At 43.1% G+C, this 27,307-nt stretch overlaps 1 protein-coding gene across 1 annotated transcript; it reads left to right on the plus strand.

The window, feature by feature from the left end:
• The first annotated feature begins 19,256 nt into the window (after positions 1–19,256).
• LOC146968211 (heat shock 70 kDa protein 12A-like) lies at positions 19,257–26,489 on the plus strand. Its single transcript, XM_085760479.1, has 4 exons — positions 19,257–19,538; positions 23,052–23,276; positions 23,366–23,537; positions 25,453–26,489. The coding sequence occupies exons 1-4, from the start codon at positions 19,257–19,259 to the stop codon at positions 26,487–26,489; spliced, it is 1,716 nt and encodes a 571-aa protein (XP_085616605.1).
• Positions 26,490–27,307: the final 818 nt, after the last annotated feature.

A 27,307-nucleotide genomic window follows, 5' to 3' on the forward strand; every position in this document is an offset into this window, starting at 1 on the left:
ATCCGACCTAAACCACGCCCACAACTTACCAACGGTACCGCCCACAAACTCCTAATTGGTGTCTACCCCCACTATATCGACCACCAGGAACACGATGACACCACCCACGTGTCTCTACCACCTTCCGTTCCTGAGATAATCATGCTACTTCCGGACCGGAAGTGGGTGGGGCCTAATGACGCACACCAATCGAAAGCCCATGCCGTGGTTGAGGGGGGTAGAGCTTAGTTTCATGTCTCTACGACCTTCCTATCAACAGTTATATCCTCGTGGTTCAACGAACCACGATCGCGAAAACCCCCTAACCTAACCCTAACCCTGGACTCTCTACCCATCTGCAACCTAACCCAGAGGGACTATGCATGCTTTTTCCCTCTTTTCACCTGACCTGACCTGGACATTTTCTATTCTATGCCTGGACATGTCAGTTTTACTAACCTTAACCAATCCCTGACACATGCTGGACACTGGGATATTGCCTAAACTTAACCCACAGGTCCACAGCTTTCAGGTAAACTTGGTTCCATGTCTCTAGCCCACTCCTAGCCAGAGATATCAACTTGAAACCACCCCTTCTTTAATCGTAACACGCAAATATGCGCTTTTGGCCATAACTCACCAACGGTTAAGGTTAGGGAAATGGTTGATATGTCTATGGATTCCTCTCAGCAAGACCTTCAAGGAGACACCCAACATGTGGCCCGCGGACCTTCCTGGGCCGAGATATGGACACTTCCGGTCCGACTTTTCCAAAGAAAGGAAATTGCCTGATTCGTGCTCCCAAGTGCTTTCCTCACTTTCCCATACATTAGTAACACTTAGAACAATTTTCACTCATGTATTCCTATGGGCCATTTTCATTGGCCCATAACTTTTGATAGGAATGACGTAGAGACTTGGTTCCGGTCTCTATCGAAAGCCCGCCCCCGAAAATGGGGGTAGCCAAAATCTCGATGACGTCACACCAATAGCCTTCCAATGACCACAATGCTTGTATTTTTACCCATGATCCTTTGCTCCAATCCGGAAATGACGCCACCAGCGTGCTCAGCGCACCGAACACTCACTAGGGACATGTCTATCTCCCATCTAGCCCATCGGGAAAGTAGTTTGAGCCTAAATCTCGACTTGGTACTCATCCCTTATACCTTTGCTCCAATCCCGGAAATGACGCCACCAGCGTGCTCAGCGCACCGAACACTCACTAGGGACATGTCTATCTCCCATCTAGCCCATCGGGAAAGTAGTTTGAGCCTAAATCTCGACTTGGTACTCATCCCTTATACCTAACTTTGTCAAATTTTCACATTTTTCACATTTCACTATCCGACCTAAACCACGCCCACAACTTACCAACGGTACCGCCCACAAACTCCTAATTGGTGTCTACCCCCACTATATCGACCACCAGGAACACGATGACACCACCCACGTGTCTCTACCACCTTCCGTTCCTGAGATAATCATGCTACTTCCGGACCGGAAGTGGGTGGGGCCTAATGACGCACACCAATCGAAAGCCCATGCCGTGGTTGAGGGGGGTAGAGCTTAGTTTCATGTCTCTACGACCTTCCTATCAACAGTTATATCCTCGTGGTTCAACGAACCACGATCGCGAAAACCCCCTAACCTAATGATCATCGTGGTTATTACCCCTATACCTAACTCCCAGCTTCTTGCTGGACTCTCTACCCATCTGCAACCTAACCCAGAGGGACTATGCATGCATTTTCCCTCTTTTCACCTGACCTGACCTGGACATTTTCTATTCTATGCCTGGACATGTCAGTTTTACTAACCTTAACCAATCCCTGACACATGCTGGACACTGGGATATTGCCTAAACTTAACCCACAGGTCCACAGCTTTCAGGTAAACTTGGTTCCATGTCTCTAGCCCACTCCTAGCCAGAGATATCAACTTGAAACCACCCCTTCTTTAATCGTAACACGCAAATATGCGCTTTTGGCCATAACTCACCAACGGTTAAGGTTAGGGAAATGGTTGATATGTCTATGGATTCCTCTCAGCAAGACCTTCAAGGAGACACCCAACATGTGGCCCGCGGACCTTCCTGGGCCGAGATATGGACACTTCCGGTCCGACTTTTCCAAAGAAAGGAAATTGCCTGATTCGTGCTCCCAAGTGCTTTCCTCACTTTCCCATACATTAGTAACACTTAGAACAATTTTCACTCATGTATTCCTATGGGCCATTTTCATTGGCCCATAACTTTTGATAGGAATGACGTAGAGACTTGGTTCCGGTCTCTATCGAAAGCCCGCCCCCGAAAATGGGGGGGTAGCCAAAATCTCGATGACGTCACACCAATAGCCTTCCAATGAGCCACAATGCTTGTATTTTTACCCATGATCCTTTGCTCCAATCCCGGAAATGACGCCACCAGCGTGCTCAGCGCACCGAACACTCACTAGGGACATGTCTATCTCCCATCTAGCCCATCGGGAAAGTAGTTTGAGCCTAAATCTCGACTTGGTACTCATCCCTTATACCTTTGCTCCAATCCCGGAAATGACGCCACCAGCGTGCTCAGCGCACCGAACACTCACTAGGGACATGTCTATCTCCCATCTAGCCCATCGGGAAAGTAGTTTGAGCCTAAATCTCGACTTGGTACTCATCCCTTATACCTAACTTTGTCAAATTTTCACATTTTTCACATTTCACTATCCGACCTAAACCACGCCCACAACTTACCAACGGTACCGCCCACAAACTCCTAATTGGTGTCTACCCCCACTATATCGACCACCAGGAACACGATGACACCACCCACGTGTCTCTACCACCTTCCGTTCCTGAGATAATCATGCTACTTCCGGACCGGAAGTGGGTGGGGCCTAATGACGCACACCAATCGAAAGCCCATGCCGTGGTTGAGGGGGTAGAGCTTAGTTTCATGTCTCTACGACCTTCCTATCAACAGTTATATCCTCGTGGTTCAACGAACCACGATCGCGAAAACCCCCTAACCTAATGATCATCGTGGTTATTACCCCTATACCTAACTCCCAGCTTCTTGCTGGACTCTCTACCCATCTGCAACCTAACCCAGAGGGACTATGCATGCTTTTTTCCCTCTTTTCACCTGACCTGACCTGGACATTTTCTATTCTATGCCTGGACATGTCAGTTTTACTAACCTTAACCAATCCCTGACACATGCTGGACACTGGGATATTGCCTAAACTTAACCCACAGGTCCACAGCTTTCAGGTAAACTTGGTTCCATGTCTCTAGCCCACTCCTAGCCAGAGATATCAACTTGAAACCACCCCTTCTTTAATCGTAACACGCAAATATGCGCTTTTGGCCATAACTCACCAACGGTTAAGGTTAGGGAAATGGTTGATATGTCTATGGATTCCTCTCAGCAAGACCTTCAAGGAGACACCCAACATGTGGCCCGCGGACCTTCCTGGGCCGAGATATGGACACTTCCGGTCCGACTTTTCCAAAGAAAGGAAATTGCCTGATTCGTGCTCCCAAGTGCTTTCCTCACTTTCCCATACATTAGTAACACTTAGAACAATTTTCACTCATGTATTCCTATGGGCCATTTTCATTGGCCCATAACTTTTGATAGGAATGACGTAGAGACTTGGTTCCGGTCTCTATCGAAAGCCCGCCCCCGAAAATGGGGGGGTAGCCAAAATCTCGATGACGTCACACCAATAGCCTTCCAATGAGCCACAATGCTTGTATTTTTACCCATGATCCTTTGCTCCAATCCCGGAAATGACGCCACCAGCGTGCTCAGCGCACCGAACACTCACTAGGGACATGTCTATCTCCCATCTAGCCCATCGGGAAAGTAGTTTGAGCCTAAATCTCGACTTGGTACTCATCCCTTATACCTTTGCTCCAATCCCGGAAATGACGCCACCAGCGTGCTCAGCGCACCGAACACTCACTAGGGACATGTCTATCTCCCATCTAGCCCATCGGGAAAGTAGTTTGAGCCTAAATCTCGACTTGGTACTCATCCCTTATACCTAACTTTGTCAAATTTTCACATTTTTCACATTTCACTATCCGACCTAAACCACGCCCACAACTTACCAACGGTACCGCCCACAAACTCCTAATTGGTGTCTACCCCCACTATATCGACCACCAGGAACACGATGACACCACCCACGTGTCTCTACCACCTTCCGTTCCTGAGATAATCATGCTACTTCCGGACCGGAAGTGGGTGGGGCCTAATGACGCACACCAATCGAAAGCCCATGCCGTGGTTGAGGGGGGTAGAGCTTAGTTTCATGTCTCTACGACCTTCCTATCAACAGTTATATCCTCGTGGTTCAACGAACCACGATCGCGAAAACCCCCTAACCTAATGATCATCGTGGTTATTACCCCTATACCTAACTCCCAGCTTCTTGCTGGACTCTCTACCCATCTGCAACCTAACCCAGAGGGACTATGCATGCTTTTTCCCTCTTTTCACCTGACCTGACCTGGACATTTTCTATTCTATGCCTGGACATGTCAGTTTTACTAACCTTAACCAATCCCTGACACATGCTGGACACTGGGATATTGCCTAAACTTAACCCACAGGTCCACAGCTTTCAGGTAAACTTGGTTCCATGTCTCTAGCCCACTCCTAGCCAGAGATATCAACTTGAAACCACCCCTTCTTTAATCGTAACACGCAAATATGCGCTTTTGGCCATAACTCACCAACGGTTAAGGTTAGGGAAATGGTTTGATATGTCTATGGATTCCTCTCAGCAAGACCTTCAAGGAGACACCCAACATGTGGCCCGCGGACCTTCCTGGGCCGAGATATGGACACTTCCGGTCCGACTTTTCCAAAGAAAGGAAATTGCCTGATTCGTGCTCCCAAGTGCTTTCCTCACTTTCCCATACATTAGTAACACTTAGAACAATTTTCACTCATGTATTCCTATGGGCCATTTTCATTGGCCCATAACTTTTGATAGGAATGACGTAGAGACTTGGTTCCGGTCTCTATCGAAAGCCCGCCCCCGAAAATGGGGGGGTAGCCAAAATCTCGATGACGTCACACCAATAGCCTTCCAATGAGCCACAATGCTTGTATTTTTACCCATGATCCTTTGCTCCAATCCCGGAAATGACGCCACCAGCGTGCTCAGCGCACCGAACACTCACTAGGGACATGTCTATCTCCCATCTAGCCCATCGGGAAAGTAGTTTGAGCCTAAATCTCGACTTGGTACTCATCCCTTATACCTTTGCTCCAATCCCGGAAATGACGCCACCAGCGTGCTCAGCGCACCGAACACTCACTAGGGACATGTCTATCTCCCATCTAGCCCATCGGGAAAGTAGTTTGAGCCTAAATCTCGACTTGGTACTCATCCCTTATACCTAACTTTGTCAAATTTTCACATTTTTCACATTTCACTATCCGACCTAAACCACGCCCACAACTTACCAACGGTACCGCCACAAACTCCTAATTGGTGTCTACCCCCACTATATCGACCACCAGGAACACGATGACACCACCCACGTGTCTCTACCACCTTCCGTTCCTGAGATAATCATGCTACTTCCGGACCGGAAGTGGGTGGGGCCTAATGACGCACACCAATCGAAAGCCCATGCCGTGGTTGAGGGGGGTAGAGCTTAGTTTCATGTCTCTACGACCTTCCTATCAACAGTTATATCCTCGTGGTTCAACGAACCACGATCGCGAAAACCCCCTAACCTAATGATCATCGTGGTTATTACCCCTATACCTAACTCCCAGCTTCTTGCTGGACTCTCTACCCATCTGCAACCTAACCCAGAGGGACTATGCATGCTTTTTCCCTCTTTTCACCTGACCTGACCTGGACATTTTCTATTCTATGCCTGGACATGTCAGTTTTACTAACCTTAACCAATCCCTGACACATGCTGGACACTGGGATATTGCCTAAACTTAACCCACAGGTCCACAGCTTTCGGTAAACTTGGTTCCATGTCTCTAGCCCACTCCTAGCCAGAGATATCAACTTGAAACCACCCCTTCTTTAATCGTAACACGCAAATATGCGCTTTTGGCCATAACTCACCAACGGTTAAGGTTAGGGAAATGGTTGATATGTCTATGGATTCCTCTCAGCAAGACCTTCAAGGAGACACCCAACATGTGGCCCGCGGACCTTCCGGGCCGAGATATGGACACTTCCGGTCCGACTTTTCCAAAGAAAGGAAATTGCCTGATTCGTGCTCCCAAGTGCTTTCCTCACTTTCCCATACATTAGTAACACTTAGAACAATTTTCACTCATGTATTCCTATGGGCCATTTTCATTGGCCCATAACTTTTGATAGGAATGACGTAGAGACTTGGTTCCGGTCTCTATCGAAAGCCCGCCCCCGAAAATGGGGGGGTAGCCAAAATCTCGATGACGTCACACCAATAGCCTTCCAATGAGCCACAATGCTTGTATTTTTACCCATGATCCTTTGCTCCAATCCGGAAATGACGCCACCCAGCGTGCTCAGCGCACCGAACACTCACTAGGGACATGTCTATCTCCCATCTAGCCCATCGGGAAAGTAGTTTGAGCCTAAATCTCGACTTGGTACTCATCCCTTATACCTAACTTTGTCAAATTTTCACATTTTTCACATTTCACTATCCGACCTAAACCACGCCCACAACTTACCAACGGTACCGCCCACAAACTCCTAATTGGTGTCTACCCCCACTATATCGACCACCAGGAACACGATGACACCACCCACGTGTCTCTACCACCTTCCGTTCCTGAGATAATCATGCTACTTCCGGACCGGAAGTGGGTGGGGCCTAATGACGCACACCAATCGAAAGCCCATGCCGTGGTTGAGGGGGGTAGAGCTTAGTTTCATGTCTCTACGACCTTCCTATCAACAGTTATATCCTCGTGGTTCAACGAACCACGATCGCGAAAACCCCCTAACCTAATGATCATCGTGGTTATTACCCCTATACCTAACTCCCAGCTTCTTGCTGGACTCTCTACCCATCTGCAACCTAACCCAGAGGGACTATGCATGCTTTTTCCCTCTTTTCACCTGACCTGACCTGGACATTTTCTATTCTATGCCTGGACATGTCAGTTTTACTAACCTTAACCAATCCCTGACACATGCTGGACACTGGGATATTGCCTAAACTTAACCCACAGGTCCACAGCTTTCAGGTAAACTTGGTTCCATGTCTCTAGCCCACTCCTAGCCAGAGATATCAACTTGAAACCACCCCTTCTTTAATCGTAACACGCAAATATGCGCTTTTGGCCATAACTCACCAACGGTTAAGGTTAGGGAAATGGTTGATATGTCTATGGATTCCTCTCAGCAAGACCTTCAAGGAGACACCCAACATGTGGCCCGCGGACCTTCCTGGGCCGAGATATGGACACTTCCGGTCCGACTTTTCCAAAGAAAGGAAATTGCCTGATTCGTGCTCCCAAGTGCTTTCCTCACTTTCCCATACATTAGTAACACTTAGAACAATTTTCACTCATGTATTCCTATGGGCCATTTTCATTGGCCCATAACTTTTGATAGGAATGACGTAGAGACTTGGTTCCGGTCTCTATCGAAAGCCCGCCCCCGAAAATGGGGGGGTAGCCAAAATCTCGATGACGTCACACCAATAGCCTTCCAATGAGCCACAATGCTTGTATTTTTACCCATGATCCTTTGCTCCAATCCCGGAAATGACGCCACCAGCGTGCTCAGCGCACCGAACACTCACTAGGGACATGTCTATCTCCCATCTAGCCCATCGGGAAAGTAGTTTGAGCCTAAATCTCGACTTGGTACTCATCCCTTATACCTTTGCTCCAATCCCGGAAATGACGCCACCAGCGTGCTCAGCGCACCGAACACTCACTAGGGACATGTCTATCTCCCATCTAGCCCATCGGGAAAGTAGTTTGAGCCTAAATCTCGACTTGGTACTCATCCCTTATACCTAACTTTGTCAAATTTTCACATTTTTCACATTTCACTATCCGACCTAAACCACGCCCACAACTTACCAACGGTACCGCCCACAAACTCCTAATTGGTGTCTACCCCCACTATATCGACCACCAGGAACACGATGACACCACCCACGTGTCTCTACCACCTTCCGTTCCTGAGATAATCATGCTACTTCCGGACCGGAAGTGGGTGGGGCCTAATGACGCACACCAATCGAAAGCCCATGCCGTGGTTGGGGGGGTAGAGCTTAGTTTCATGTCTCTACGACCTTCCTATCAACAGTTATATCCTCGTGGTTCAACGAACCACGATCGCGAAAACCCCCTAACCTAATGATCATCGTGGTTATTACCCCTATACCTAACTCCCAGCTTCTTGCTGGACTCTCTACCCATCTGCAACCTAACCCAGAGGGACTATGCATGCTTTTTCCCTCTTTTCACCTGACCTGACCTGGACATTTTCTATTCTATGCCTGGACATGTCAGTTTTACTAACCTTAACCAATCCCTGACACATGCTGGACACTGGGATATTGCCTAAACTTAACCCACAGGTCCACAGCTTTCAGGTAAACTTGGTTCCATGTCTCTAGCCCACTCCTAGCCAGAGATATCAACTTGAAACCACCCCTTCTTTAATCGTAACACGCAAATATGCGCTTTTGGCCATAACTCACCAACGGTTAAGGTTAGGGAAATGGTTGATATGTCTATGGATTCCTCTCAGCAAGACCTTCAAGGAGACACCCAACATGTGGCCCGCGGACCTTCCTGGGCCGAGATATGGACACTTCCGGTCCGACTTTTCCAAAGAAAGGAAATTGCCTGATTCGTGCTCCCAAGTGCTTTCCTCACTTTCCCATACATTAGTAACACTTAGAACAATTTTCACTCATGTATTCCTATGGGCCATTTTCATTGGCCCATAACTTTTGATAGGAATGACGTAGAGACTTGGTTCCGGTCTCTATCGAAAGCCCGCCCCCGAAAATGGGGGGGTAGCCAAAATCTCGATGACGTCACACCAATAGCCTTCCAATGAGCCACAATGCTTGTATTTTTACCCATGATCCTTTGCTCCAATCCCGGAAATGACGCCACCAGCGTGCTCAGCGCACCGAACACTCACTAGGGACATGTCTATCTCCCATCTAGCCCATCGGGAAAGTAGTTTGAGCCTAAATCTCGACTTGGTACTCATCCCTTATACCTTTGCTCCAATCCCGGAAATGACGCCACCAGCGTGCTCAGCGCACCGAACACTCACTAGGGACATGTCTATCTCCCATCTAGCCCATCGGGAAAGTAGTTTGAGCCTAAATCTCGACTTGGTACTCATCCCTTATACCTAACTTTGTCAAATTTTCACATTTTTCACATTTCACTATCCGACCTAAACCACGCCCACAACTTACCAACGGTACCGCCCACAAACTCCTAATTGGTGTCTACCCCCACTATATCGACCACCAGGAACACGATGACACCACCCACGTGTCTCTACCACCTTCCGTTCCTGAGATAATCATGCTACTTCCGGACCGGAAGTGGGTGGGGCCTAATGACGCACACCAATCGAAAGCCCATGCCGTGGTTGAGGGGGGTAGAGCTTAGTTTCATGTCTCTACGACCTTCCTATCAACAGTTATATCCTCGTGGTTCAACGAACCACGATCGCGAAAACCCCCTAACCTAACCCTAACCCTAACCCTAACCCTTTCGACTTTCTCTCGCAAACCAGAAACCCCTTTTCTATGGATTTTTCCACTTTTTTCTTGCTTTTTCGACTTTCTCTCGCAAACCAGAAACCCCTTCTTTTTGCCAATTTCGTCCTTTTTCATGCAAACCCAAAACCCATTTTTTGGGGAATTTACTCCTTTCACTTGGCTTTAAGACAGCTGGACATGTCACTTTTACTAAACTTAACCAGTCCCTTCTTCTCGCGATATCTGACGAAGGCAGTGTCCCACTGACCCAACACCCCAGTCCAGGCACTTGTCTACTCGAGGCCTCTCTGTAGATACCCAACATGACCACAAGGGGGCGCTATAAAAACTACTTCCGGTCGGGGACCAATGATGTTCAGAATTGCCTGAAACATATGGTGGTCAAGTTTCCTGGGGAAGTCCATCCCATACATATGACCATGTAACACTTGGTAAAATTTTCACACTTCTCCATTCCAATGGGGGATATTCATTTGACCATAACTTTTGATAGGAATGTCCTAGAGACTTGGTTCCGGTCTCTATCGATCGGGCGTGGTCGATAATGGGGGGGTAGGCGGAGTCTCAACTAATGAGCACTTAAGGGAGAAAATGAGCCCTCAAAAAACCTCTTAAAACAGCGTTTTTTGCCCATAACTTCCGGTGGGAGTGGCCTAGACACTCGGTTCCGGTCTCTATCGAAAGGGCGTGGCCGATAATGGGGGGGTAGCCGGAGTCTCAAGTCTCTCACATGCTCACAGGAAAATGAGCCGACATTTCAAAAGTGGCACTTCTTCTACACGTCCCTTCTTCTCGCGATATCTGACCAGGGGAATGTCCCACTGACCCGACACCCCAGTCCAGGCACTTGTCTACTCGAGGCCTCTCTGTAGATACCCAACATGACCACAAGGGGGCGCTATAAAAACTACTTCCGGTCGGGGACCAATCATGTTCAGAATCGTCTGAAACATATAGTGGTGAGGTTTCCTGGGGACCGCCCACCCATACATAGTACCCTGTAACACTTAGGCCATTTTTCACTATGTCGCAAAACACACTTCTCGCGATATCTGACCAGGGGAATGTCCCACTGACCCAACACCCCAGTCCAGGCACTTGTCTACTCGAGACCTCTCTGTAGATACCCAACATGACCCAATTTGACGACCATCAAAATCACTTCCGGTGCTCGACCAATCGTGTTCAGAATTGCCTGAAACATATAGTGGTCAACTTTCCTGGGGACCGCCCACCCATACATATGACCATGTGGCACTTAGGCCATTTTTCACACCTCTCCATTCATTCCTATGGGGGATTTTCATTGGCCCATAACTTTTGATAGGAAGGTCCTACAGACTCCATTCCGGCACCTCTGGATTCAGCGTCCACGATAATGGGGGGGTAGACACCAAGTTTGACCACCTATGACGTAGCCTTATCGAGTCAACATGCATATAAGTACTAGACAAAATGGTTTTTTGCTGATAACTCCGCCCCTGAATGTCGTAGGAGGTCGGGGCTGGTATCAAACGATCCGTCTTGACGAGGCGCATCTGTAAGGTGTCCTCCTTTTTTCGATCAGACGCTCCTATCAAAAGTTATTCAAAAATGTCTAATCCTCCGATGTCTAATCATGGCTAATACCCCTGTTCCTAACCCTAACCCTAACCCTAACCCTAACCCTTGCCCTAATGTTAACCAATTTGGAACCAGCACCTAAATTCAACCTTTGACCTCTTACTCCAATTTGATCTTCTTCGTCTAAATTCATTTCATTCCAATTAAATCCCTATCCAAACCAAAAAATCCTACTAGTTTACCCCAATTCCCAAACCCACGATCTGAAACTTTGATCTGCAACTCCTTATTTATTTTTATACCTCATCTCATCAGCTGAGTATACCCTAAGTCTTTAAAGTCCTTAGTACAGGGAAATAGTCTAAGTTATGACATTTACCCACATAAATAAAGCAAATAAAAGCGCCTAAGACGTGTTTGGTTGGTCCACGCAGCGTGCATATCAGACGAAGGGAACGGAGACTCAAGCTCAATGGATCTAGGAATTAAAAGTCAAATAAAGGAAAAGCAGCTGAAAGAACAAGATAATAGGAAAGGGAAAAGGGAAGGAGCAAGTCAAGGATTGAAAGGAAGGAAGGAACAGGGTGGAAGAAAGAATATCATAATTTAAGACCTTTAATTCAACACAATACGGTGTGACGTACGATTAGGTACGATGTGAGGTACAATTAGGTACTGTGAGGGTATATAAGTGACTCACAAGGCATACAGCCTGTGCTCACTTCACTGTAGGATCAGCTGCCTGATGAAGGCTTGATAGAAGCCGAAACGTTGCAACGCTGATCTACATTAAAGACTTGATGTCTTAATTTTTTGAAACCCCAACCACTTTTTGTGGTGGGGAAATAAATTATTTGAAATATCTGTGCTACAACACCACATCGTCATGGGTGGTCTGGGCCTGGGGGACTTGAGGTGGGCGTCCGAGTATGGAGAGTGCACTTCGTTTGAGTGATGTCTCCGGCCTTCGGCCTACGACATCACTCGGACAAAACCTTATTAACCTAACCCTAACCCTAATTCTAATTCTAATGGCTTTCTTTTGCAGTATGAAGATAGGATTAGTAATTGTTTTGTATGTGTTTCCCCATACCTCAACACAATATGTTAAGTAAGGAAGTATGAGGGAACAGTACAGTATGTAAAGTGAGTTTTTGTTCACTATGTGCTTTATTTTATGTGGTATTGCGATTGTTTTGGAGACTTTTTGATATGACACCATCACAGCCACTGAGGTCTACATAGAGATGAATCTGTCTGTATCACGTCAACTATTAGAAGCTCAAGCTGAGTTGGACTGAAGAACTGCCCTGTTCCCAGGCAGATAACGTAGCAGTGTATCTGTATGTCCCCTCTGACCCCGAGATACACAACTTGCACAACAATCAGTCAAATTTCATCAAGTAAATCCTGGGTGAAGACATGAAAAAAATGAGTCTCTCTACAGTCATGAGAACAACCTGTTGCTTGAAATGGGTATACCAAAGTCTTAGCTTCACAAAAGCAGTGGAATATACTGTATGAATAACGGCTATATACTGTACGTGTGGAAAACAAGTTAAAATGATATTTTGTGAAATTGCTTTTTGAGCATAAATGTTGTCATTCTATTTTCACCAAATGTCTCAAATGTAAAATAAAAGAAGCTAAATATTGACTTCACATTACATTTCAAACTTCATGAGATGTGTGTAGCCCTAAATGAGAAATTAGCTTTTTTTCTCCAAACAAAATATCAACTAAACAGACAGAAAACACAAAATGTACAATATTTAACCTATATAATGTACCCTCCATGTGTTGTCACTGTGCTGCTGTTTGAGAGGTAAAAACTGGTTTGAGAGCTCAGCGGGTCTGTATACAGAGCTGGAGCTGTGGCCCTGCTGTCTGAGCAGGCTGAAGTCTCAACTCTCTCTTCTTTTTTCAGTATCTTCCTCATCAAATGAGTCAAAACTTTCAGCCTCTGAAGCACCGTCATCCTCCTCACTGCTTCTCTCTCTCTCCTAATGATCCTGCGGGTTCGAAGCGCTTCACAGCTGTTCTTTTGATTGACAGGTCGTCAAGGGCGGCGTAAAATGACCGAAATATTAACAAAAACATATCGAGACGGTCGCGCCAACGAGCCGGCATTTGCTCCGACTTTGAGGATTAATGCAGCCAAGTATCCACACATCTAATTAAAAATGTGGCGTTTCTAACAAGAAAAGGGCTTGAAAGCGTTTTATTCCCACTGCAGACAGGTAGCTCTGCTGTGTGTGTGACTGCGGGGAGAGCGGAGGGCCAACGGGCATGTGGGGGAGGGGGGGGGGGCGACTTAGTAAGTAATGTTGTAACATATTATATTATTACTTTTTAATAGGTATTGCTTTGCATTTAAATTTACGTGGCGTTATTTTTTGTATTAAGAAATAATAGTACCAACTAGTTATAAAAATAGTGAAAGTTACACTTTTTTTTCTTTCCCATTTGTGGCGCTGGCGCCCCCTGGATGGACGGCGCCCTTAGCATTCGCCTATACTGCTTATGCTGTTCCCACAGTGCTGTCTTCTGTCTGCTCTGTTATGACTGAGAGATGTCTAGTGGCAGATGATACACACTGTTTGTCTTTATACCAAAATCAAATGATGAAGGAGTTGGTGGAAAAAATAAATGTTTAAACAGTAACAAATATATTCTGTAGCACCAGTCACTTTGATTATGAATTTTATTAAATTGGTGATGAACAAAACAGAAACCTGAATCAGACTTACAAATACTTAACAGAGCGATAACAGTATATAACTGAATGTTCTTCTTTTTCACACTTTGAATATGGGCGTGTATTATTATTATTATTATTATTATTATTATTATTAAAGTTATATTTGTATATGATGATGGAGCACAGTTAAATAACAATTTCCTGCAAGGGATGAAAAATTAGGTATTGTGATTAGGAAAGCATATTCTTTTCTGTTTCAATTCACTTCATTGCCAGATGAAAACAAACAACCAAAACTTGCATTTCTTATAATCAAAGTCCAAAGTAACTTTAAAGCTTTAGCGTTGTGATCAAATAGCTGAGCTGCTGCTGTCGGTGTCATTGGCAGCACAAGCTCTGATTTCTCGAGGGAAGATGTCCCAAGTATCCATCCCAGGAGTGTGATTGTCCCAGTCTGGTTGGAGAGGAGGGTTGTTTAGAGCCATCAGGCGAGCCAGCCAGCAGCATTCAGAGAGCAGCTGATCCCAGGAGTACTGGACTTCCTGTTGAGAGAGAGAGGGAGGAGAGTCATTCACACTGTGACGCCTCTACTGGCTGTACCTAGCTTAAAGGGATAGTTCACCCAAAATTCAAATGAGTGAAATTAGAATTTTGGGTGAACTATCCCTTTAAGTACATCTACTGTGTGTGCTGATACCAAACTAACCTGAGAAGTAACTCCACTCTCAGAATGGTACAGAACCATCTGAAGATGCTGCACAGCCAAGCCTCTGTACTCTTTGACCTGGAACAGAAGATGGTTCTTACTAGGGGTGGGAGAAAAAATCCATTCACATAAATATCCCACTTTTTTTATTTTAATATTGTGCAATGTGCATTTGTTAGCCTTTTTTACATACAGAGAGTACCGTTTTAGAAAAGGGTTTAAGTTCACTTTATAATGGAGTATGTTAATGTTATATTATTAATGTTAATCGGCAATATCGTAGAATTGCAATTTAAAATGAATCGCCATCCAAAAAATCATAGAAGAATGGAATGGGGAGAAAAGCATATCGTCCCAGCCCTAGTTCTTACAGAGCTGCAGTGCAGCAGCTTTAATGAGCCAGTGTTAGACAGCAGTCTTCCTGCTCTGTACCTTCTGAGCTGTCAGTCCACCACCACCCTCAATCAGTCCATACACTTCAAATATCTGCTTCTTCTTCCTCTCCATTTCTTCTGCTGCAACTTCAAACACTTCCTATAATCAACAGGGGGAGAAAGAAACACTGTAAAACCTCAGTTCAACACTAGAGACTGAGTGATCCGTCTCATCAGACTCTACTGTACCTGAATACGACGTTTGATGTCCTCTGGCTCTTCTCCACGTTCCCTCAGCTGATCTTTGATGGAAGGCCACTTACGCACTCTCAGCTCGTCATACATCTCAGTCAGTCTGCTTTTGCTGACTGGGCTGTTCATGCTCTCAGTGTTTCCTGTCTTTATTGAAGCACTGACGTCCTCTGCAACTCTGCAAGAATCAACGTTTAAACTTATCAAATCCAGAAATAAATATCATATAATATAATGAATCAAATTCAGTCTGAAATGTTTTTTCTAATTGTATTCCATGTTTGACATCTGAGGCCAGTTACTACTTTTTGAGAAGGGCTTGGCTTAAAGGGACAACGAGGAGTTTCTATTTGGTTATAAAAAAGTCTGATATTAATGTGGATGAATCTACGTTACCACTTGTTAATGGTCCATTTTAGATAAATATACGGTTTTGTCTCTATGGTTATTTTGTTATTATTAGTGGTGGTGGAAATGCTGGGCGAGCCGACCAGCGTTTCTTTACTTTCGGTTTCGTGGCGAGTCATGAGAATAACGCCGCCGTATGAATCTCCGTTTATGGTGGGAACTACGACGGTATGTGATCGTCTTCCAACCTCTGACTTTAATTCTTGATGAATGAAAACATGAGTCTGTCTTGACCCGGTCAAAGAATTTCACGGTGCGGAGGCTCATAAATGTAGTGTGAAGACACTTTGCTTTTCCTAAACTCCTGGTTGTCCCTTTAAACTGCTGTGGTAGGGAAGTGAGGTGGGACTAGACTGGAGTGTTGATTTGGTTTTGAATGCCGCTCTGGCTGTTCACGTCAGAAATAATGACAGGAAGTGATGATGTCTGGAGGGTGAGCTGCTGCTAGCTGCTGCCAGCTGGAATGGGATGTTTGCTGTGTGGTCAGTACCTGTCTTTGAATGACTGGAGTTCTTCCTCTTTTGCTTTACGAGCAGATCTGAGAGGTGAAATATTCAACATGTGAAAAACATCTTGATCTGCTGTTGCACAGTAATGAAGCATCTGTGAGATGAATCAACTACAATAAACACTTTTCACTAATTGAACATTTGAGTATTATGAGCACATCACTGGTTTCAGTGGAACACCGGGAACATCTTAAAGGGATAGTTCAACATTTTGGCAAGTTGGCCCATTGCCATTGTAGGGGAGGAAATATTCATCAATATTCAATAATATCTCCCCAGTACGTGTCTTGTCTTTCCGGTGTTAAGATGAGGTTTTCAAAATAAAGTAAAGTAAATACTCGTTTAATCTGACTCCATTTAAAAATAACTTTACTCTGAAATATTGGTGGAATTAAAAGTTAATCAATCATTTAAAATATAAACACTTTAAGAATCAATTCTATTGTTAACAAATCTGGAATCAGTCTTAGTTCAGTGATGGTATAGATTATTAAAACCACTCAGTGACCTTCTTAACATAGAAGAATAGCCCTGATGCCTGGGTTGAAGTATTCAGAGGTAATAACATGATACTCAATCTTATCTGTCCAACTCAGAGATTAAGGGTGTGAATAGTGCCCAGTGAAAATTACCATATAACTAAGATCTTTTAGACTAACTTAGTTCAGGGATGGCAGATATAGACTTAAACTATCCAGTGACCTTCTTAACATAGAAGAACAGCCCAGACACATAGGTTGAGATATTCAGAGGTCATAAAATATAACTCAATGGTTAAAGGACATGATACTAAATCTTTTCTATTCAACTCAGAGGTTAAGGGTATGAATGTTACCAAATGAAACTTACCATATAACTAAAGACCAAATCAATATCCAATAACAGATTCTCAACTATTTAGAACAAAATCTCAAGACAATATTAGAAATAAAAGATTCTATGACACACCTGGTGTGTGGGAGCTCTGGTAAGCAGATCAACTCAAAGTGAGGTTCTTGCTCTTTCCCTTAAGTATCCAACCAGAACAGAAACACTTCTGACTCACATAACAATTGGGACTTTGCATGGAGATACCATTCACATCTGGAGACCTTTGATCATCAGGGGGTCTTTTCATATGACAATGAGTCACCTACACCTTTATACTTCTCGCACTGAGACCAACAGAGTAAATCAGGTAAATAGATGGTGTTTACATTTTAGAGTGATGAGAAACAGTTCCCAAATGATGAGGTTTGAGCCTAGGTGGTTGATTAGTTTACAGATAATCAAAAAGGCAGAGAATGATGACATTCAGTCTGGAGAAAACCTTCTACTGTTTCAGAGACAACATTTCAGGGTGGGTGTCTGACTGTCTTACACCATAATTCCTATAGTCATAGCAGTAGGTTCGTTACCTTTAATTGTCGGTGCAAGCTGTTTTTAGAACGGCGGAGCAGAGCCGTGAGCTGCTCAGAGCTACGCTACGGAGGCTCATTATGGGATTTCTTGGTTTCCCTCATCAAACTCATCAAATACACAATCCAACAACTCCACAACGCTCTGGTGGACAAGTTGTGAGCTGCACATTCACCACGCTATGAGATAATAACGGAACATCATGAGATGAGTTGTTTTAGAGGTAAATCAGAGACAAGAAATCCCATAATGAGCCTCCGTAGCGTAGCTCTGAGCAGCTCACGGCTCTGCTCCGCCGTTCTAGAAATAGCTTGCACCGACAAATAAAGGTAACGAACCTACTGCTATGACTATAGGGATTATGGCGATGGGCCAGTTTGCCAAAATGTTGAACTATCCCTTTAAAGATTCACTATGATCCACTCCAATAGCAGTTACAGTCTCAAACAGCTGAGTCAGCAACACACTGACACCACTTTAACATCACGTTCAGAGTTGATGAAGGTGGTAACTACTTAGTAGTTGTCAGACTGAGTCCATGTGGTGTAGCTTACACCGTTACATACTGTGCTGGATTTAAAATCTGTTCTATGCATCTTTAAAAGTCTTTAAAGAAATATATCTACCTCTCCTTGTTCAGTTCCTTTTTGTAATATTCATCCATCCCACCAAACCTGTTTAAAAACAGAAAGTTAACCCTTTATTATCGACTGATTCCAGATCTGTGGAGTAAAACTGCCATCAGCTGAAAAGGTTTCATGCTGTTATTGAACACAAACTGTTTTACAAGTGAGATTAGAAGAATACTTACCCTGCCCCTTGAAGCAGCAGTTTATAAAATTCTTCCAACTTGGACACACTGTGTTTTTAAAAACAGCACCAGAAAATGGGTTAGTTGAGTGAGAAGTGGAGCACAGATTCATTAACATCATTCACTCTGAACGTTCATGATTGTTCAGATGGTTATTTCTACATTTTCTGTCAAGTTCATTCATTTCATACTTTTACTGACTGATTTTACACATTTCTTCCTAACAAACAAAAGAAACATGTTATCAGTGTTGAGTTGCTTGAGTCAGAACTTGTTGGATCTGGTTTCATACAGTACCTGACCGTGACTGCTTCCAGATCAGATCTGTGGAGTAAAAAAAAGGGTGAAAACATATTGAACAAAGTGGTGAAGGGTCAAATACAGTAAAGACCACACACACACACACACACACACACACACACACACACTGACCTTGTCTCTTTAAGTTTCTGTCCAAAGTCATTGAACCCAGTCCCACTGTGAAACACATGATGGATGGATGGATATAACACTTAATTAAACCATTAATACTCTTAACAGTACAAAGATCTAAACCTGAACACAGTATAGTTAAGAGAACTGAGTTTCCATTTACCCAGATTTGCTTTGATGTCCACTCATTTTGCTTTGTTGCTTCGCTGTTGCTCCGTCTCTGGGTGGAATGAGGTTAAAGTGAAAGTTACACCATTATTTATATGTGACTCCACAAACTGAGCAGGTTTGGATGGGAGTGTTCTCAGTCTGCCCCTCCCCAGGCAAAGCTGATAAATACAGTGCAACTGTTGCATTTCAGCACTCTGATCCTTCTCCTGCTGTGAAGATGGACGACTCGTACGTCATCGCAGTCGACTTCGGCACTGCCTTCAGTGGGTATGCTTTCAGTCTAACACCTAGAGGAGGAGAAGTCGATCCACAGTTAAAGCGCTGGGGTGAAGAGGTTTCAAGAGACACCCCAAAGACCCCAACCTGCATCCTTTTCAATGAACATGAAGAATTTTTAAAGTTTGGTTATGGCGCCCAAATGGCTTATGGTGAAATGTGTGGTGAGGAGGCAAGAAAACACCTCTTCTTCAGTTGCTTCAAGATGTCCCTCTATGACACAGTAAGTACCAATTATGACAATGTTCTTCATGGTTTATCATAAAATGTCTAGTTTAAGTATGATATTCTATGTATTTTTGTAATATATCATCAAACAGATTTATACACTGCAAAAATTCAATATCTTACCAAGAATATTTGCCTTATTTCTAATCAAAATGTCGTTTCTAGTCAAAATAAATCTCATTTTTACTTAAAATAAGACTCATCACATTAAAAAGTAGCTTGTTTTCAGACACTTTTTACTTTTTTCAAGCAAATTTTCCACTTGAAATAAGTAGAAAAATCTGATAGTGGTCAAGTTTTTCTTTCTTATTACAAACACAAAAAACTGCTTTCACTGGCAGATTTTTCTACTGATTTCAATTGAAAATCAGAGGTGAGTAATAACGCGCTACATTTACTCCGTTACATTTACTTGAGTAACTTTTTGGATAAATTGTACTTCTAAGAGTAGTTTCAATGCAGCATACTTGTTACTTTTACTTGAGTACATTTCTTCAGAAGTAGCGGTACTTTTACTCCGTTACATTGAGCTACGTTCTGGTCGCTACTCGCTACTTTTTCTTATCGATCTGTTTATGTTTTAATGGAGATACTTCTGAGCCTCTGTCACGTGACTGCGTTTCACCAATCAGATGTAGCCACTCGCGACGTTTGCCTCCGTTTAACCAATCAGACAGAGCCAGGCAGTCACATGACCGCTCACAAACTCTCTGCGGTAAACAGGACGGCCACTCTGCCTCAAATTTGAGAAACTGCGGCTAGTAAATGATCAGGATGACGTCAGCCCTGGTATGTCGTGGATAATGTCCGTCAAGGCAAAGATATTCAATATAAAGCGTCTGTGGTGAAGGTTCTCAGTCATCCAGGTCGTCTTATTCTTCTTCCTCCCCAGGAAGTTTAAACCCCATACACACCTGGAGACATGTGACTCCTAGTCACATGACCACCCCTCCAGTTTCAGGGTGTGGTCATGTGACTGAAGTCTAGGGGGTGTGGTCATGTGACTTTGGTTTTACTAGAAACCGCTAGAAACCAATCATAGGACCACACTCTGGGTTTAAATACCTGGTTCTGGCATTAGTCTCAGAACTGAAGAAGCCTCTTGGATGAGCGCACACACACACACACACACACACACACACACACACACACACCCTCTCTCTCTGTGTCCCTGACACAAACACCATCCCTGTAATGTACACTCTAACAAATGATGTGCTGGCTCAACGTAAAAAAAAATTGAGGTAACAATTTCCATGGATATTTTTAAGTTATTTCAATTTACCTAGTATTAAGTACATGCCACAAGACTTCTCTAGTTTTGTAAAAAAATAAAAATAAAAAAAAAAAGTCATTTAGGCTTTTGTCCTAGTTGTTAAATGTTGTTGTTTGGCAATATCTGAATTTTTTCATTGCTATTATATTTCTGTGTATTTGATGAGGCCTAACGTTACATTTACGTGCTGATCATTAAACGAACAAATCAGAGGTTACTCAGCAGTTACTCAGTACTTGAGTAGCTTTTTCACCAAGTACTTTCTACTCTTACTCAAGTAAATATTTGAATGGCTACTTTTTACCTTTACTTGAGTAACATTATTCTAAAGTAACTATACTCTTACTTGAGTACAATTTTTGGCTACTCTACCCACCTCTGTTCAAAATGAGTTTGAAACAAGTGAAAATGATCTAAAAACAAGTTAATTTTTAGGTGATGAGTCTTATTTTAAGTGGAAAGAGATTAGTTTAGACTAAAATTGAGACATTTTGACAAGAAAGAAGACAAATATTCTTGGAAAGATTTTGAGTTTTTGCAGTGTAATGTGATGTAATAATGTAATTCTACTCTTCCATATTGTTAAACTTTGTGTAGACCTTAGTAAATCCTAGGGCTGTCATGTGATCATGATTAATCTGATTAAAAGATTTAATGCAATCAGCCCATCAGCAGCGCAGAATCGCTCAACTCAAAATCCCTGAAGCGTCTCTGGCGTTGCATTTGGGGCAGTTGTCCGAGTAGACTAGGGACACACCGGCCCCGGAAGCGCTGCCAAGCGCCGAAGCCCTCCCGTCCCGTTCACACCAGATGCGCATTTCTCCGCACTGGTCCACAAGCGCTTCTGCCCCTCAGCTGTGTGTGTGTGTGTGTGTTAGAGCCCTGCAAGGGCCCAGGACTTCGGCCCCAGCCCGGCCAAATATTACATCATTAACACTAGACGGTCTGACGGGCCTTTAAAAAAAACAAAACTTTGAATGTGTTTGATGCTTTCTGAAGCCTATGAAATACACTTGATTTCAGAGTATTTATTCCTATATTAAGGGCTTCATATAACAGCTGTTAAAGACCAGTGTGGCCAGCTGTGGCACGCGAGAGAGAGAAAAAAGACACTTCACAAACTTTAAGTGAGGACAGAATAGATGTTGATTTAGTAAACACTGACATGCAGTGGTGGACAGTAACAGAGTAAAGTTACTTGAGTACTGTACTTCAGTACATATCCAGAGGATTTGTACTTTACTTGAGTATTAGATTTCTTTGGTACTTATTACTCTACTTGAATACATTTCCAAGACATATATTTTTACTTTTACTGGAGTGAATTAGTAGGAAGGCTGAAAAGTACTGGTTACTTTCAGGTCTTTTTCTAAAATCCTATTGGACACCAGCTGTGTTTGTCTGTGAAGGAAACCCTAACCCCTAAAAGCAGCACATCAGTGCAGCTGAGCAGCAAAGAGTTCATTCTCACTAACAAGAGTTAAAAGCTCCTTACATTCATTTACAAACTATTAGAGTCATTCATTGATGTGAACAATAAGACATTTACTCTGACTCTGACTTTTACTTACAGTACATTTAAAAGCATGCACTTTTGGATACTTAAGTACCTTTAAAAGCAAGTAGTTTTTTACTCTTACTGCAGTAACATGTGGACTGAGCTACTTTTACTTGTAACAGAGTACATTTTGACCAGTAGTATTTGTACTCTTACTCAAGTACTGGGGTGGAGTACTCTGTCCATCTCTGCTGACATGTTAGAGGGCCTAAACAGTAATCCCTATGCACCATACTCACCCTCGTGTTTTATTTTGAAAATTGACAATCGGTCAGACAATGTCAACAAGTTAGTTTGTCTTAGTAGCTGCTGAAAAAGGAGGAACAGGGCCACATTAATGTGGATAATGTGGAACTGTTAAGGTGTTTAATAAACATGTTAAGTGTAAATACTCTTCTTTCTTCAGTCTGTTTGCTCATGCAAAATAAAGCACAATTAATAGCCTGTAGATTAAAAATGAATGATATTTAATTGTGATAAATCCAAATGAATCCACAGCAACCCTTTGATTAATCTGATTAAAAATTCTAATCGTTTGACAGCGCTAGTAACTTCAGATTGTCACAGAGATGAGCATAAAAATTCACTGAACAACATGCAAAGTTATTGTTAAAACATGTCACAAGACAGTTGACCCTAAAAACACATGTGAATATCTCGTCACTCACCGACAGAAACTCAACAGGGATGTGACGATCGAAGCTGCAAACGGGCAGTCGATGAAGGCCCTGAAGGTTTTCACAGAAGCTTTACGCTACATGAAAGAAGACGCACTGAAAACGATCCAGACCAACACCCAGGGGAGGAAGTTCATCGCCTCCGACTTCACCTGGGTGCTGACTGTCCCCGCCATCTGGGATCCTTCAGCTAAACAGTTCATGAGAGAAGCTGCAACTGAGGTAACGCTGAAAACATCAAGTGTTGGTAAATGTGCAGTAAAAGTTTTGCTTTTGAAAGTGGCTGATGAGTTTTTCTCTTGAACATCCAGGCTGGTATTGTGACTGAAGAAACCAAAGACAAGCTGGTCATTGCACTGGAGCCAGAGGCAGCCTCAGTCTGGTGTAAGAAGCTGCCGGCTGAAGGTTTCATCGCACAAAACCAGGGAGGAGACACATTAGACCAGACACCAGGAACACAATATATTGTTGTTGATTGTGGAGGTAATGTGTGTGTTTATTGTTTTTCTTTTTATGTTATATCAGAATAATTCAAATACTGACTATATTGTCCATGACAACAAACCTAATCATAATTAAAAAGTAATTTGTTTTGTTACTTGTTACTTTGCAGAAAAAGTAATTGAATTAGTAACTGTGTTACTACATTATGAAAGTAATTACAAGGAAAGCATCACTTCTCTATAAAATGCTTAACTACGTCAAACTAATTTACTCTACCTGAGCCAATCACCATCACATATTACAGTTTTTCTCAATTGCTAAGACACGTTTCTGTAAAGCTTCTCTCCTTTTCTCTAAACTGTGAACACAAACCCCAATTTTCAAGCTACGTTCACAAAACCTCAGACTCTTCTTGCAAAACCAAACTTTCACCTCAAAACAGTTCAATCTGGTGCTCAAAACTGAACTCTGTTGTCAAATCGTGCCCCGAGTCAATCAACATTAAAACCACTACTGAGCTTCACTAAACACTACATAGACAAATAGAAAACACAACGCTCAGCACATGAAGCTGTAGAAATAAATGTTTATCGTTCACTGTAGCTAAATGCATGTTGCAAAACAAAACACCTCTGCATTTACACTGTAGCACTTCTCTCCTTCCCTTTCTTTCACCCTCCTCCTTCCCTCCCCACATCCATTTCATCCCCTTTTCCTTCCTTCTTCTTTTTTCTTCCCAGTTCATCCCTCCCTCCCTCCTTCCCTCATCCTTCACTCTGTCATCTCTCATCTTCTCCTCTTCCTCTCCCCCTCCTCTCCCTCCATAAATGCACGTTGCAAAACAAAAAAAACTGTGCATTTAGCACTTGTACATAGTACAACTGTAAAAAAAAAAAAAAAAAAAAAGTACAAAAACCAGAAATCCTGTGCATTTTACACGTAGCACTTGTACAGTACAAAAACAAACAGAAATCTTGTGTATTTAGCACTTGTATGCAGCAAGCCTGCGTAAAAATAAAGTACAAGAATATAGAAATGAGAAGTGCATCAGTCAGCCACAGCATCATTTCTCTGTACTGGATCAGACCACAGGACTTCATCCTCAACCAGCTACAGTTTATGTTCCCTCACATCATTAGACACAAGTGTGATCAGATTGAGTTGTTGTGTTCAACCGGTGAAACTTGTGCTTTAGTTGTGTTTGACTTTTGCCACCTGTGCTCAGCATTATGCAACACAGGTGCATCACAATGAAAATGTGTTGGTGAGTTGTGTCTAAACAGGTGAAAAGTGCTGATGGTTTTACCAAAAGAGTGACTGATTCATGGGTTCAGGCAACTGAGCACTTGGTTCAGACAACAGGGTTTAGTGTTTTAGCAACTGAGAAAAATATGCGGTTGTCTCGCCTTCCTTTCCCCCTCACCCGCCCTCTCTCGTTGCTGAGAGACTGCCTGCTTTCCATTAGTTACACTGTTTATTTATAACGCCGTTATTCCCATCACTGCTTTTAAACCATGAACCAAGACTTACTCCAATGGTTCCTAACTGTGCTTCAGTTTACCGACTGAACCTAGACGTTTCGGTAACACTTTACTTGAATAGGTATTCATAAGATTGACATAACACTGTCATAACCATCAATGAATACTTCTGACAGCTGTGGTTAAGTGTCATTCAGTAAGTTATGTCACTTTTGATGCAAAGTTGACATTGTTTGAGATGTTTTTGTTATGAGAACTTGACATCATTTTTAAAGTTTGGCAATTAGGTCTGCTATGACAGTTTAAATTGTCTTTATGTCAAGTTGTTGATGTTTATGACAGCTGTTATGTCATGGTTATGACAGTTTTATGTCAATCTTATGAATACCTATTCAAGTAACGTGTTGCCGAAGTTTCTATTATAATTTGTTGTCATGGGTGAAAGTGTCTGTAACATTCTTTTTGTGTTGCAGGTGGAACTATTGACATAACAGTTCATGAGGTGCTGGAAGGAGGAGCCCTGAAGGAGCTGCACAAGGCCTCAGGAAACGACATGGGAGGTCAAACTGTTGACAAGAAGTTCAAAGAGTTCCTCAGAGAAATCTTCTGTGATGGTGTCTGGGATGAATTTGAGAGAGAGTTTCCCAGTGAGGTTCAGAGAATGATGTATGATTTCACAGTTCTCAAAAAAACAGAGAGAGATGTTCAGATCACCTGCCAATATAATCTTGGAGAAACAGCTAAGAAAAAGAAAACGATGGAGCAGTTCTTTGAAACAGTGCAGGGTGCTTCCTGGAACAGCGGGTCAATCAAAATCACAGAAGAGAAGATGAGGTCCTTCTTTGATGAGTCTCTGACCAGCGTCACCAACAGTCTCAGAGAAATCTTAGAGAAAGACCTGAGCATTGAGTTCATCCTGTTGGTGGGGGGCTACGCTGAAAGCGAGATCCTCCGTCAATACATCATCAGGGAGTTCAAACTAAAGTGTAGAGTGCTGTGTCCTGCTAGGCCCCAAGAGGCGATTGTGAAGGGAGCTGTGATGTTTGGAACAGAACCAGCTGTGGTGGCATCTCGCAAAAGTGCTTTCACTTACGGGAAAGCTACCAGTAAGAGGTTTGATGAGTCCAAGCACAAGGCAGAGAAGAGATTCACTACCAAGGATGGAGAAGATCGGTGTAAAGATATCTTCAAGAAACTTGTAGATATTGATGAGGATGTGGGCTGGGATGAAACCAAGTATTACACCCTTCATCCTGTAGCGGCCGATCAGACAAGAATTAAGTTCAGATTTTATCAGACAGCCAGAACACCAGCTCCATTCTATGTGGATGAGTGGGGAATAGAGGAAATTGGCTCCTTCTGTGTTGACATGCCAGACGTTACAGGTGGCAGGGATCGTAAAGTCAAACTGGAGATCAAGTTTGGCTTCACAGAAATAATAGCAACTGCTACTGACATGAAGTCCAAGTCAACAGCATCAGTCAAGCTCGACTTCATGACTCAGGAATAAGAAATGTTTCAGCCAACACAGTTGGTGAGATTTGTGTCAGAATTGATGAGGCATTTCCTCCATAAATAGTGAAGCGGTATGTCAGGGATCTAGAACAGATTCTATGTGGGCTACATATTTAGAAGGTTTTTCATTCTGATTGTGATACAGTACTAAATATGTAAAAAATAGTTTTATGAAAATAATTCATAAGCCATTTTTTCTGGCAAAAACAACAATATGCAACATAGTAGCTAAGGCAGTGTACAACACAAAGCCTTGACTTTAACTTTTGGGTCAATTTGGGAAAATTTGTAGCTCAGACACCTGATCTTATAAACCTTTTAATATATTGGACTGATGGAATGATTATTGTTCCGTTCATGTTGCTTATGGAGCTAAATGACATTTGTTATGAATAATTATATGTGTTTTGAATATTGTGTAAAATCAATAAACTAAGAAAAAAGAGAAATGATGTTGAATTAAACACCTTTAACCCAACATGGCTCTACATGTGGGAGCGTTATGGAACCTGTAACAAGGCAGAACCTCATCACTACACAACTGAGACTGAACTTGTCCACTAACTGTTATGAATCCTGGATCATCCTCCAGAGCCTCACAGTCAATAAGGCAAGGCAAGGCATCTTTATTTATATAGCGCATTTCATACCAAGGCAACTCAATGTGCTTTACATCAATTCTTTTAAAGAACAGCATAAAACAGCATAAAAAAACACAGTTAAAAGCAGGAGCAAAGAAGAATAAAAAAGTCAAATAAAAGAAAATAGATCAAATTCAAAGTTCTTAAAAAGAGCTCAGCTATAAGCACATGA

The sequence above is a fragment of the Trachurus japonicus genome, chromosome 18 (genome assembly GCF_045865225.1).
Source record: "Trachurus japonicus isolate A0001 chromosome 18, Traja_1.0".
Classification (NCBI taxonomy): domain Eukaryota; kingdom Metazoa; phylum Chordata; class Actinopteri; order Carangiformes; family Carangidae; genus Trachurus; species Trachurus japonicus.

Coding starts and splice junctions, on each gene's coding strand:
- LOC146968211 (XM_085760479.1), top strand. CDS start 19,257: ATGGACGACTCGTACGTCATCGCAGTCGACTTCGGCACTGCCTTCAGT. Junction 23,277..23,365: donor TGAGAGAAGCTGCAACTGAG/GTAACGCTGAAA, acceptor TTGAACATCCAG/GCTGGTATTGTGACTGAAGA. Junction 23,538..25,452: donor TATTGTTGTTGATTGTGGAG/GTAATGTGTGTG, acceptor TTTGTGTTGCAG/GTGGAACTATTGACATAACA.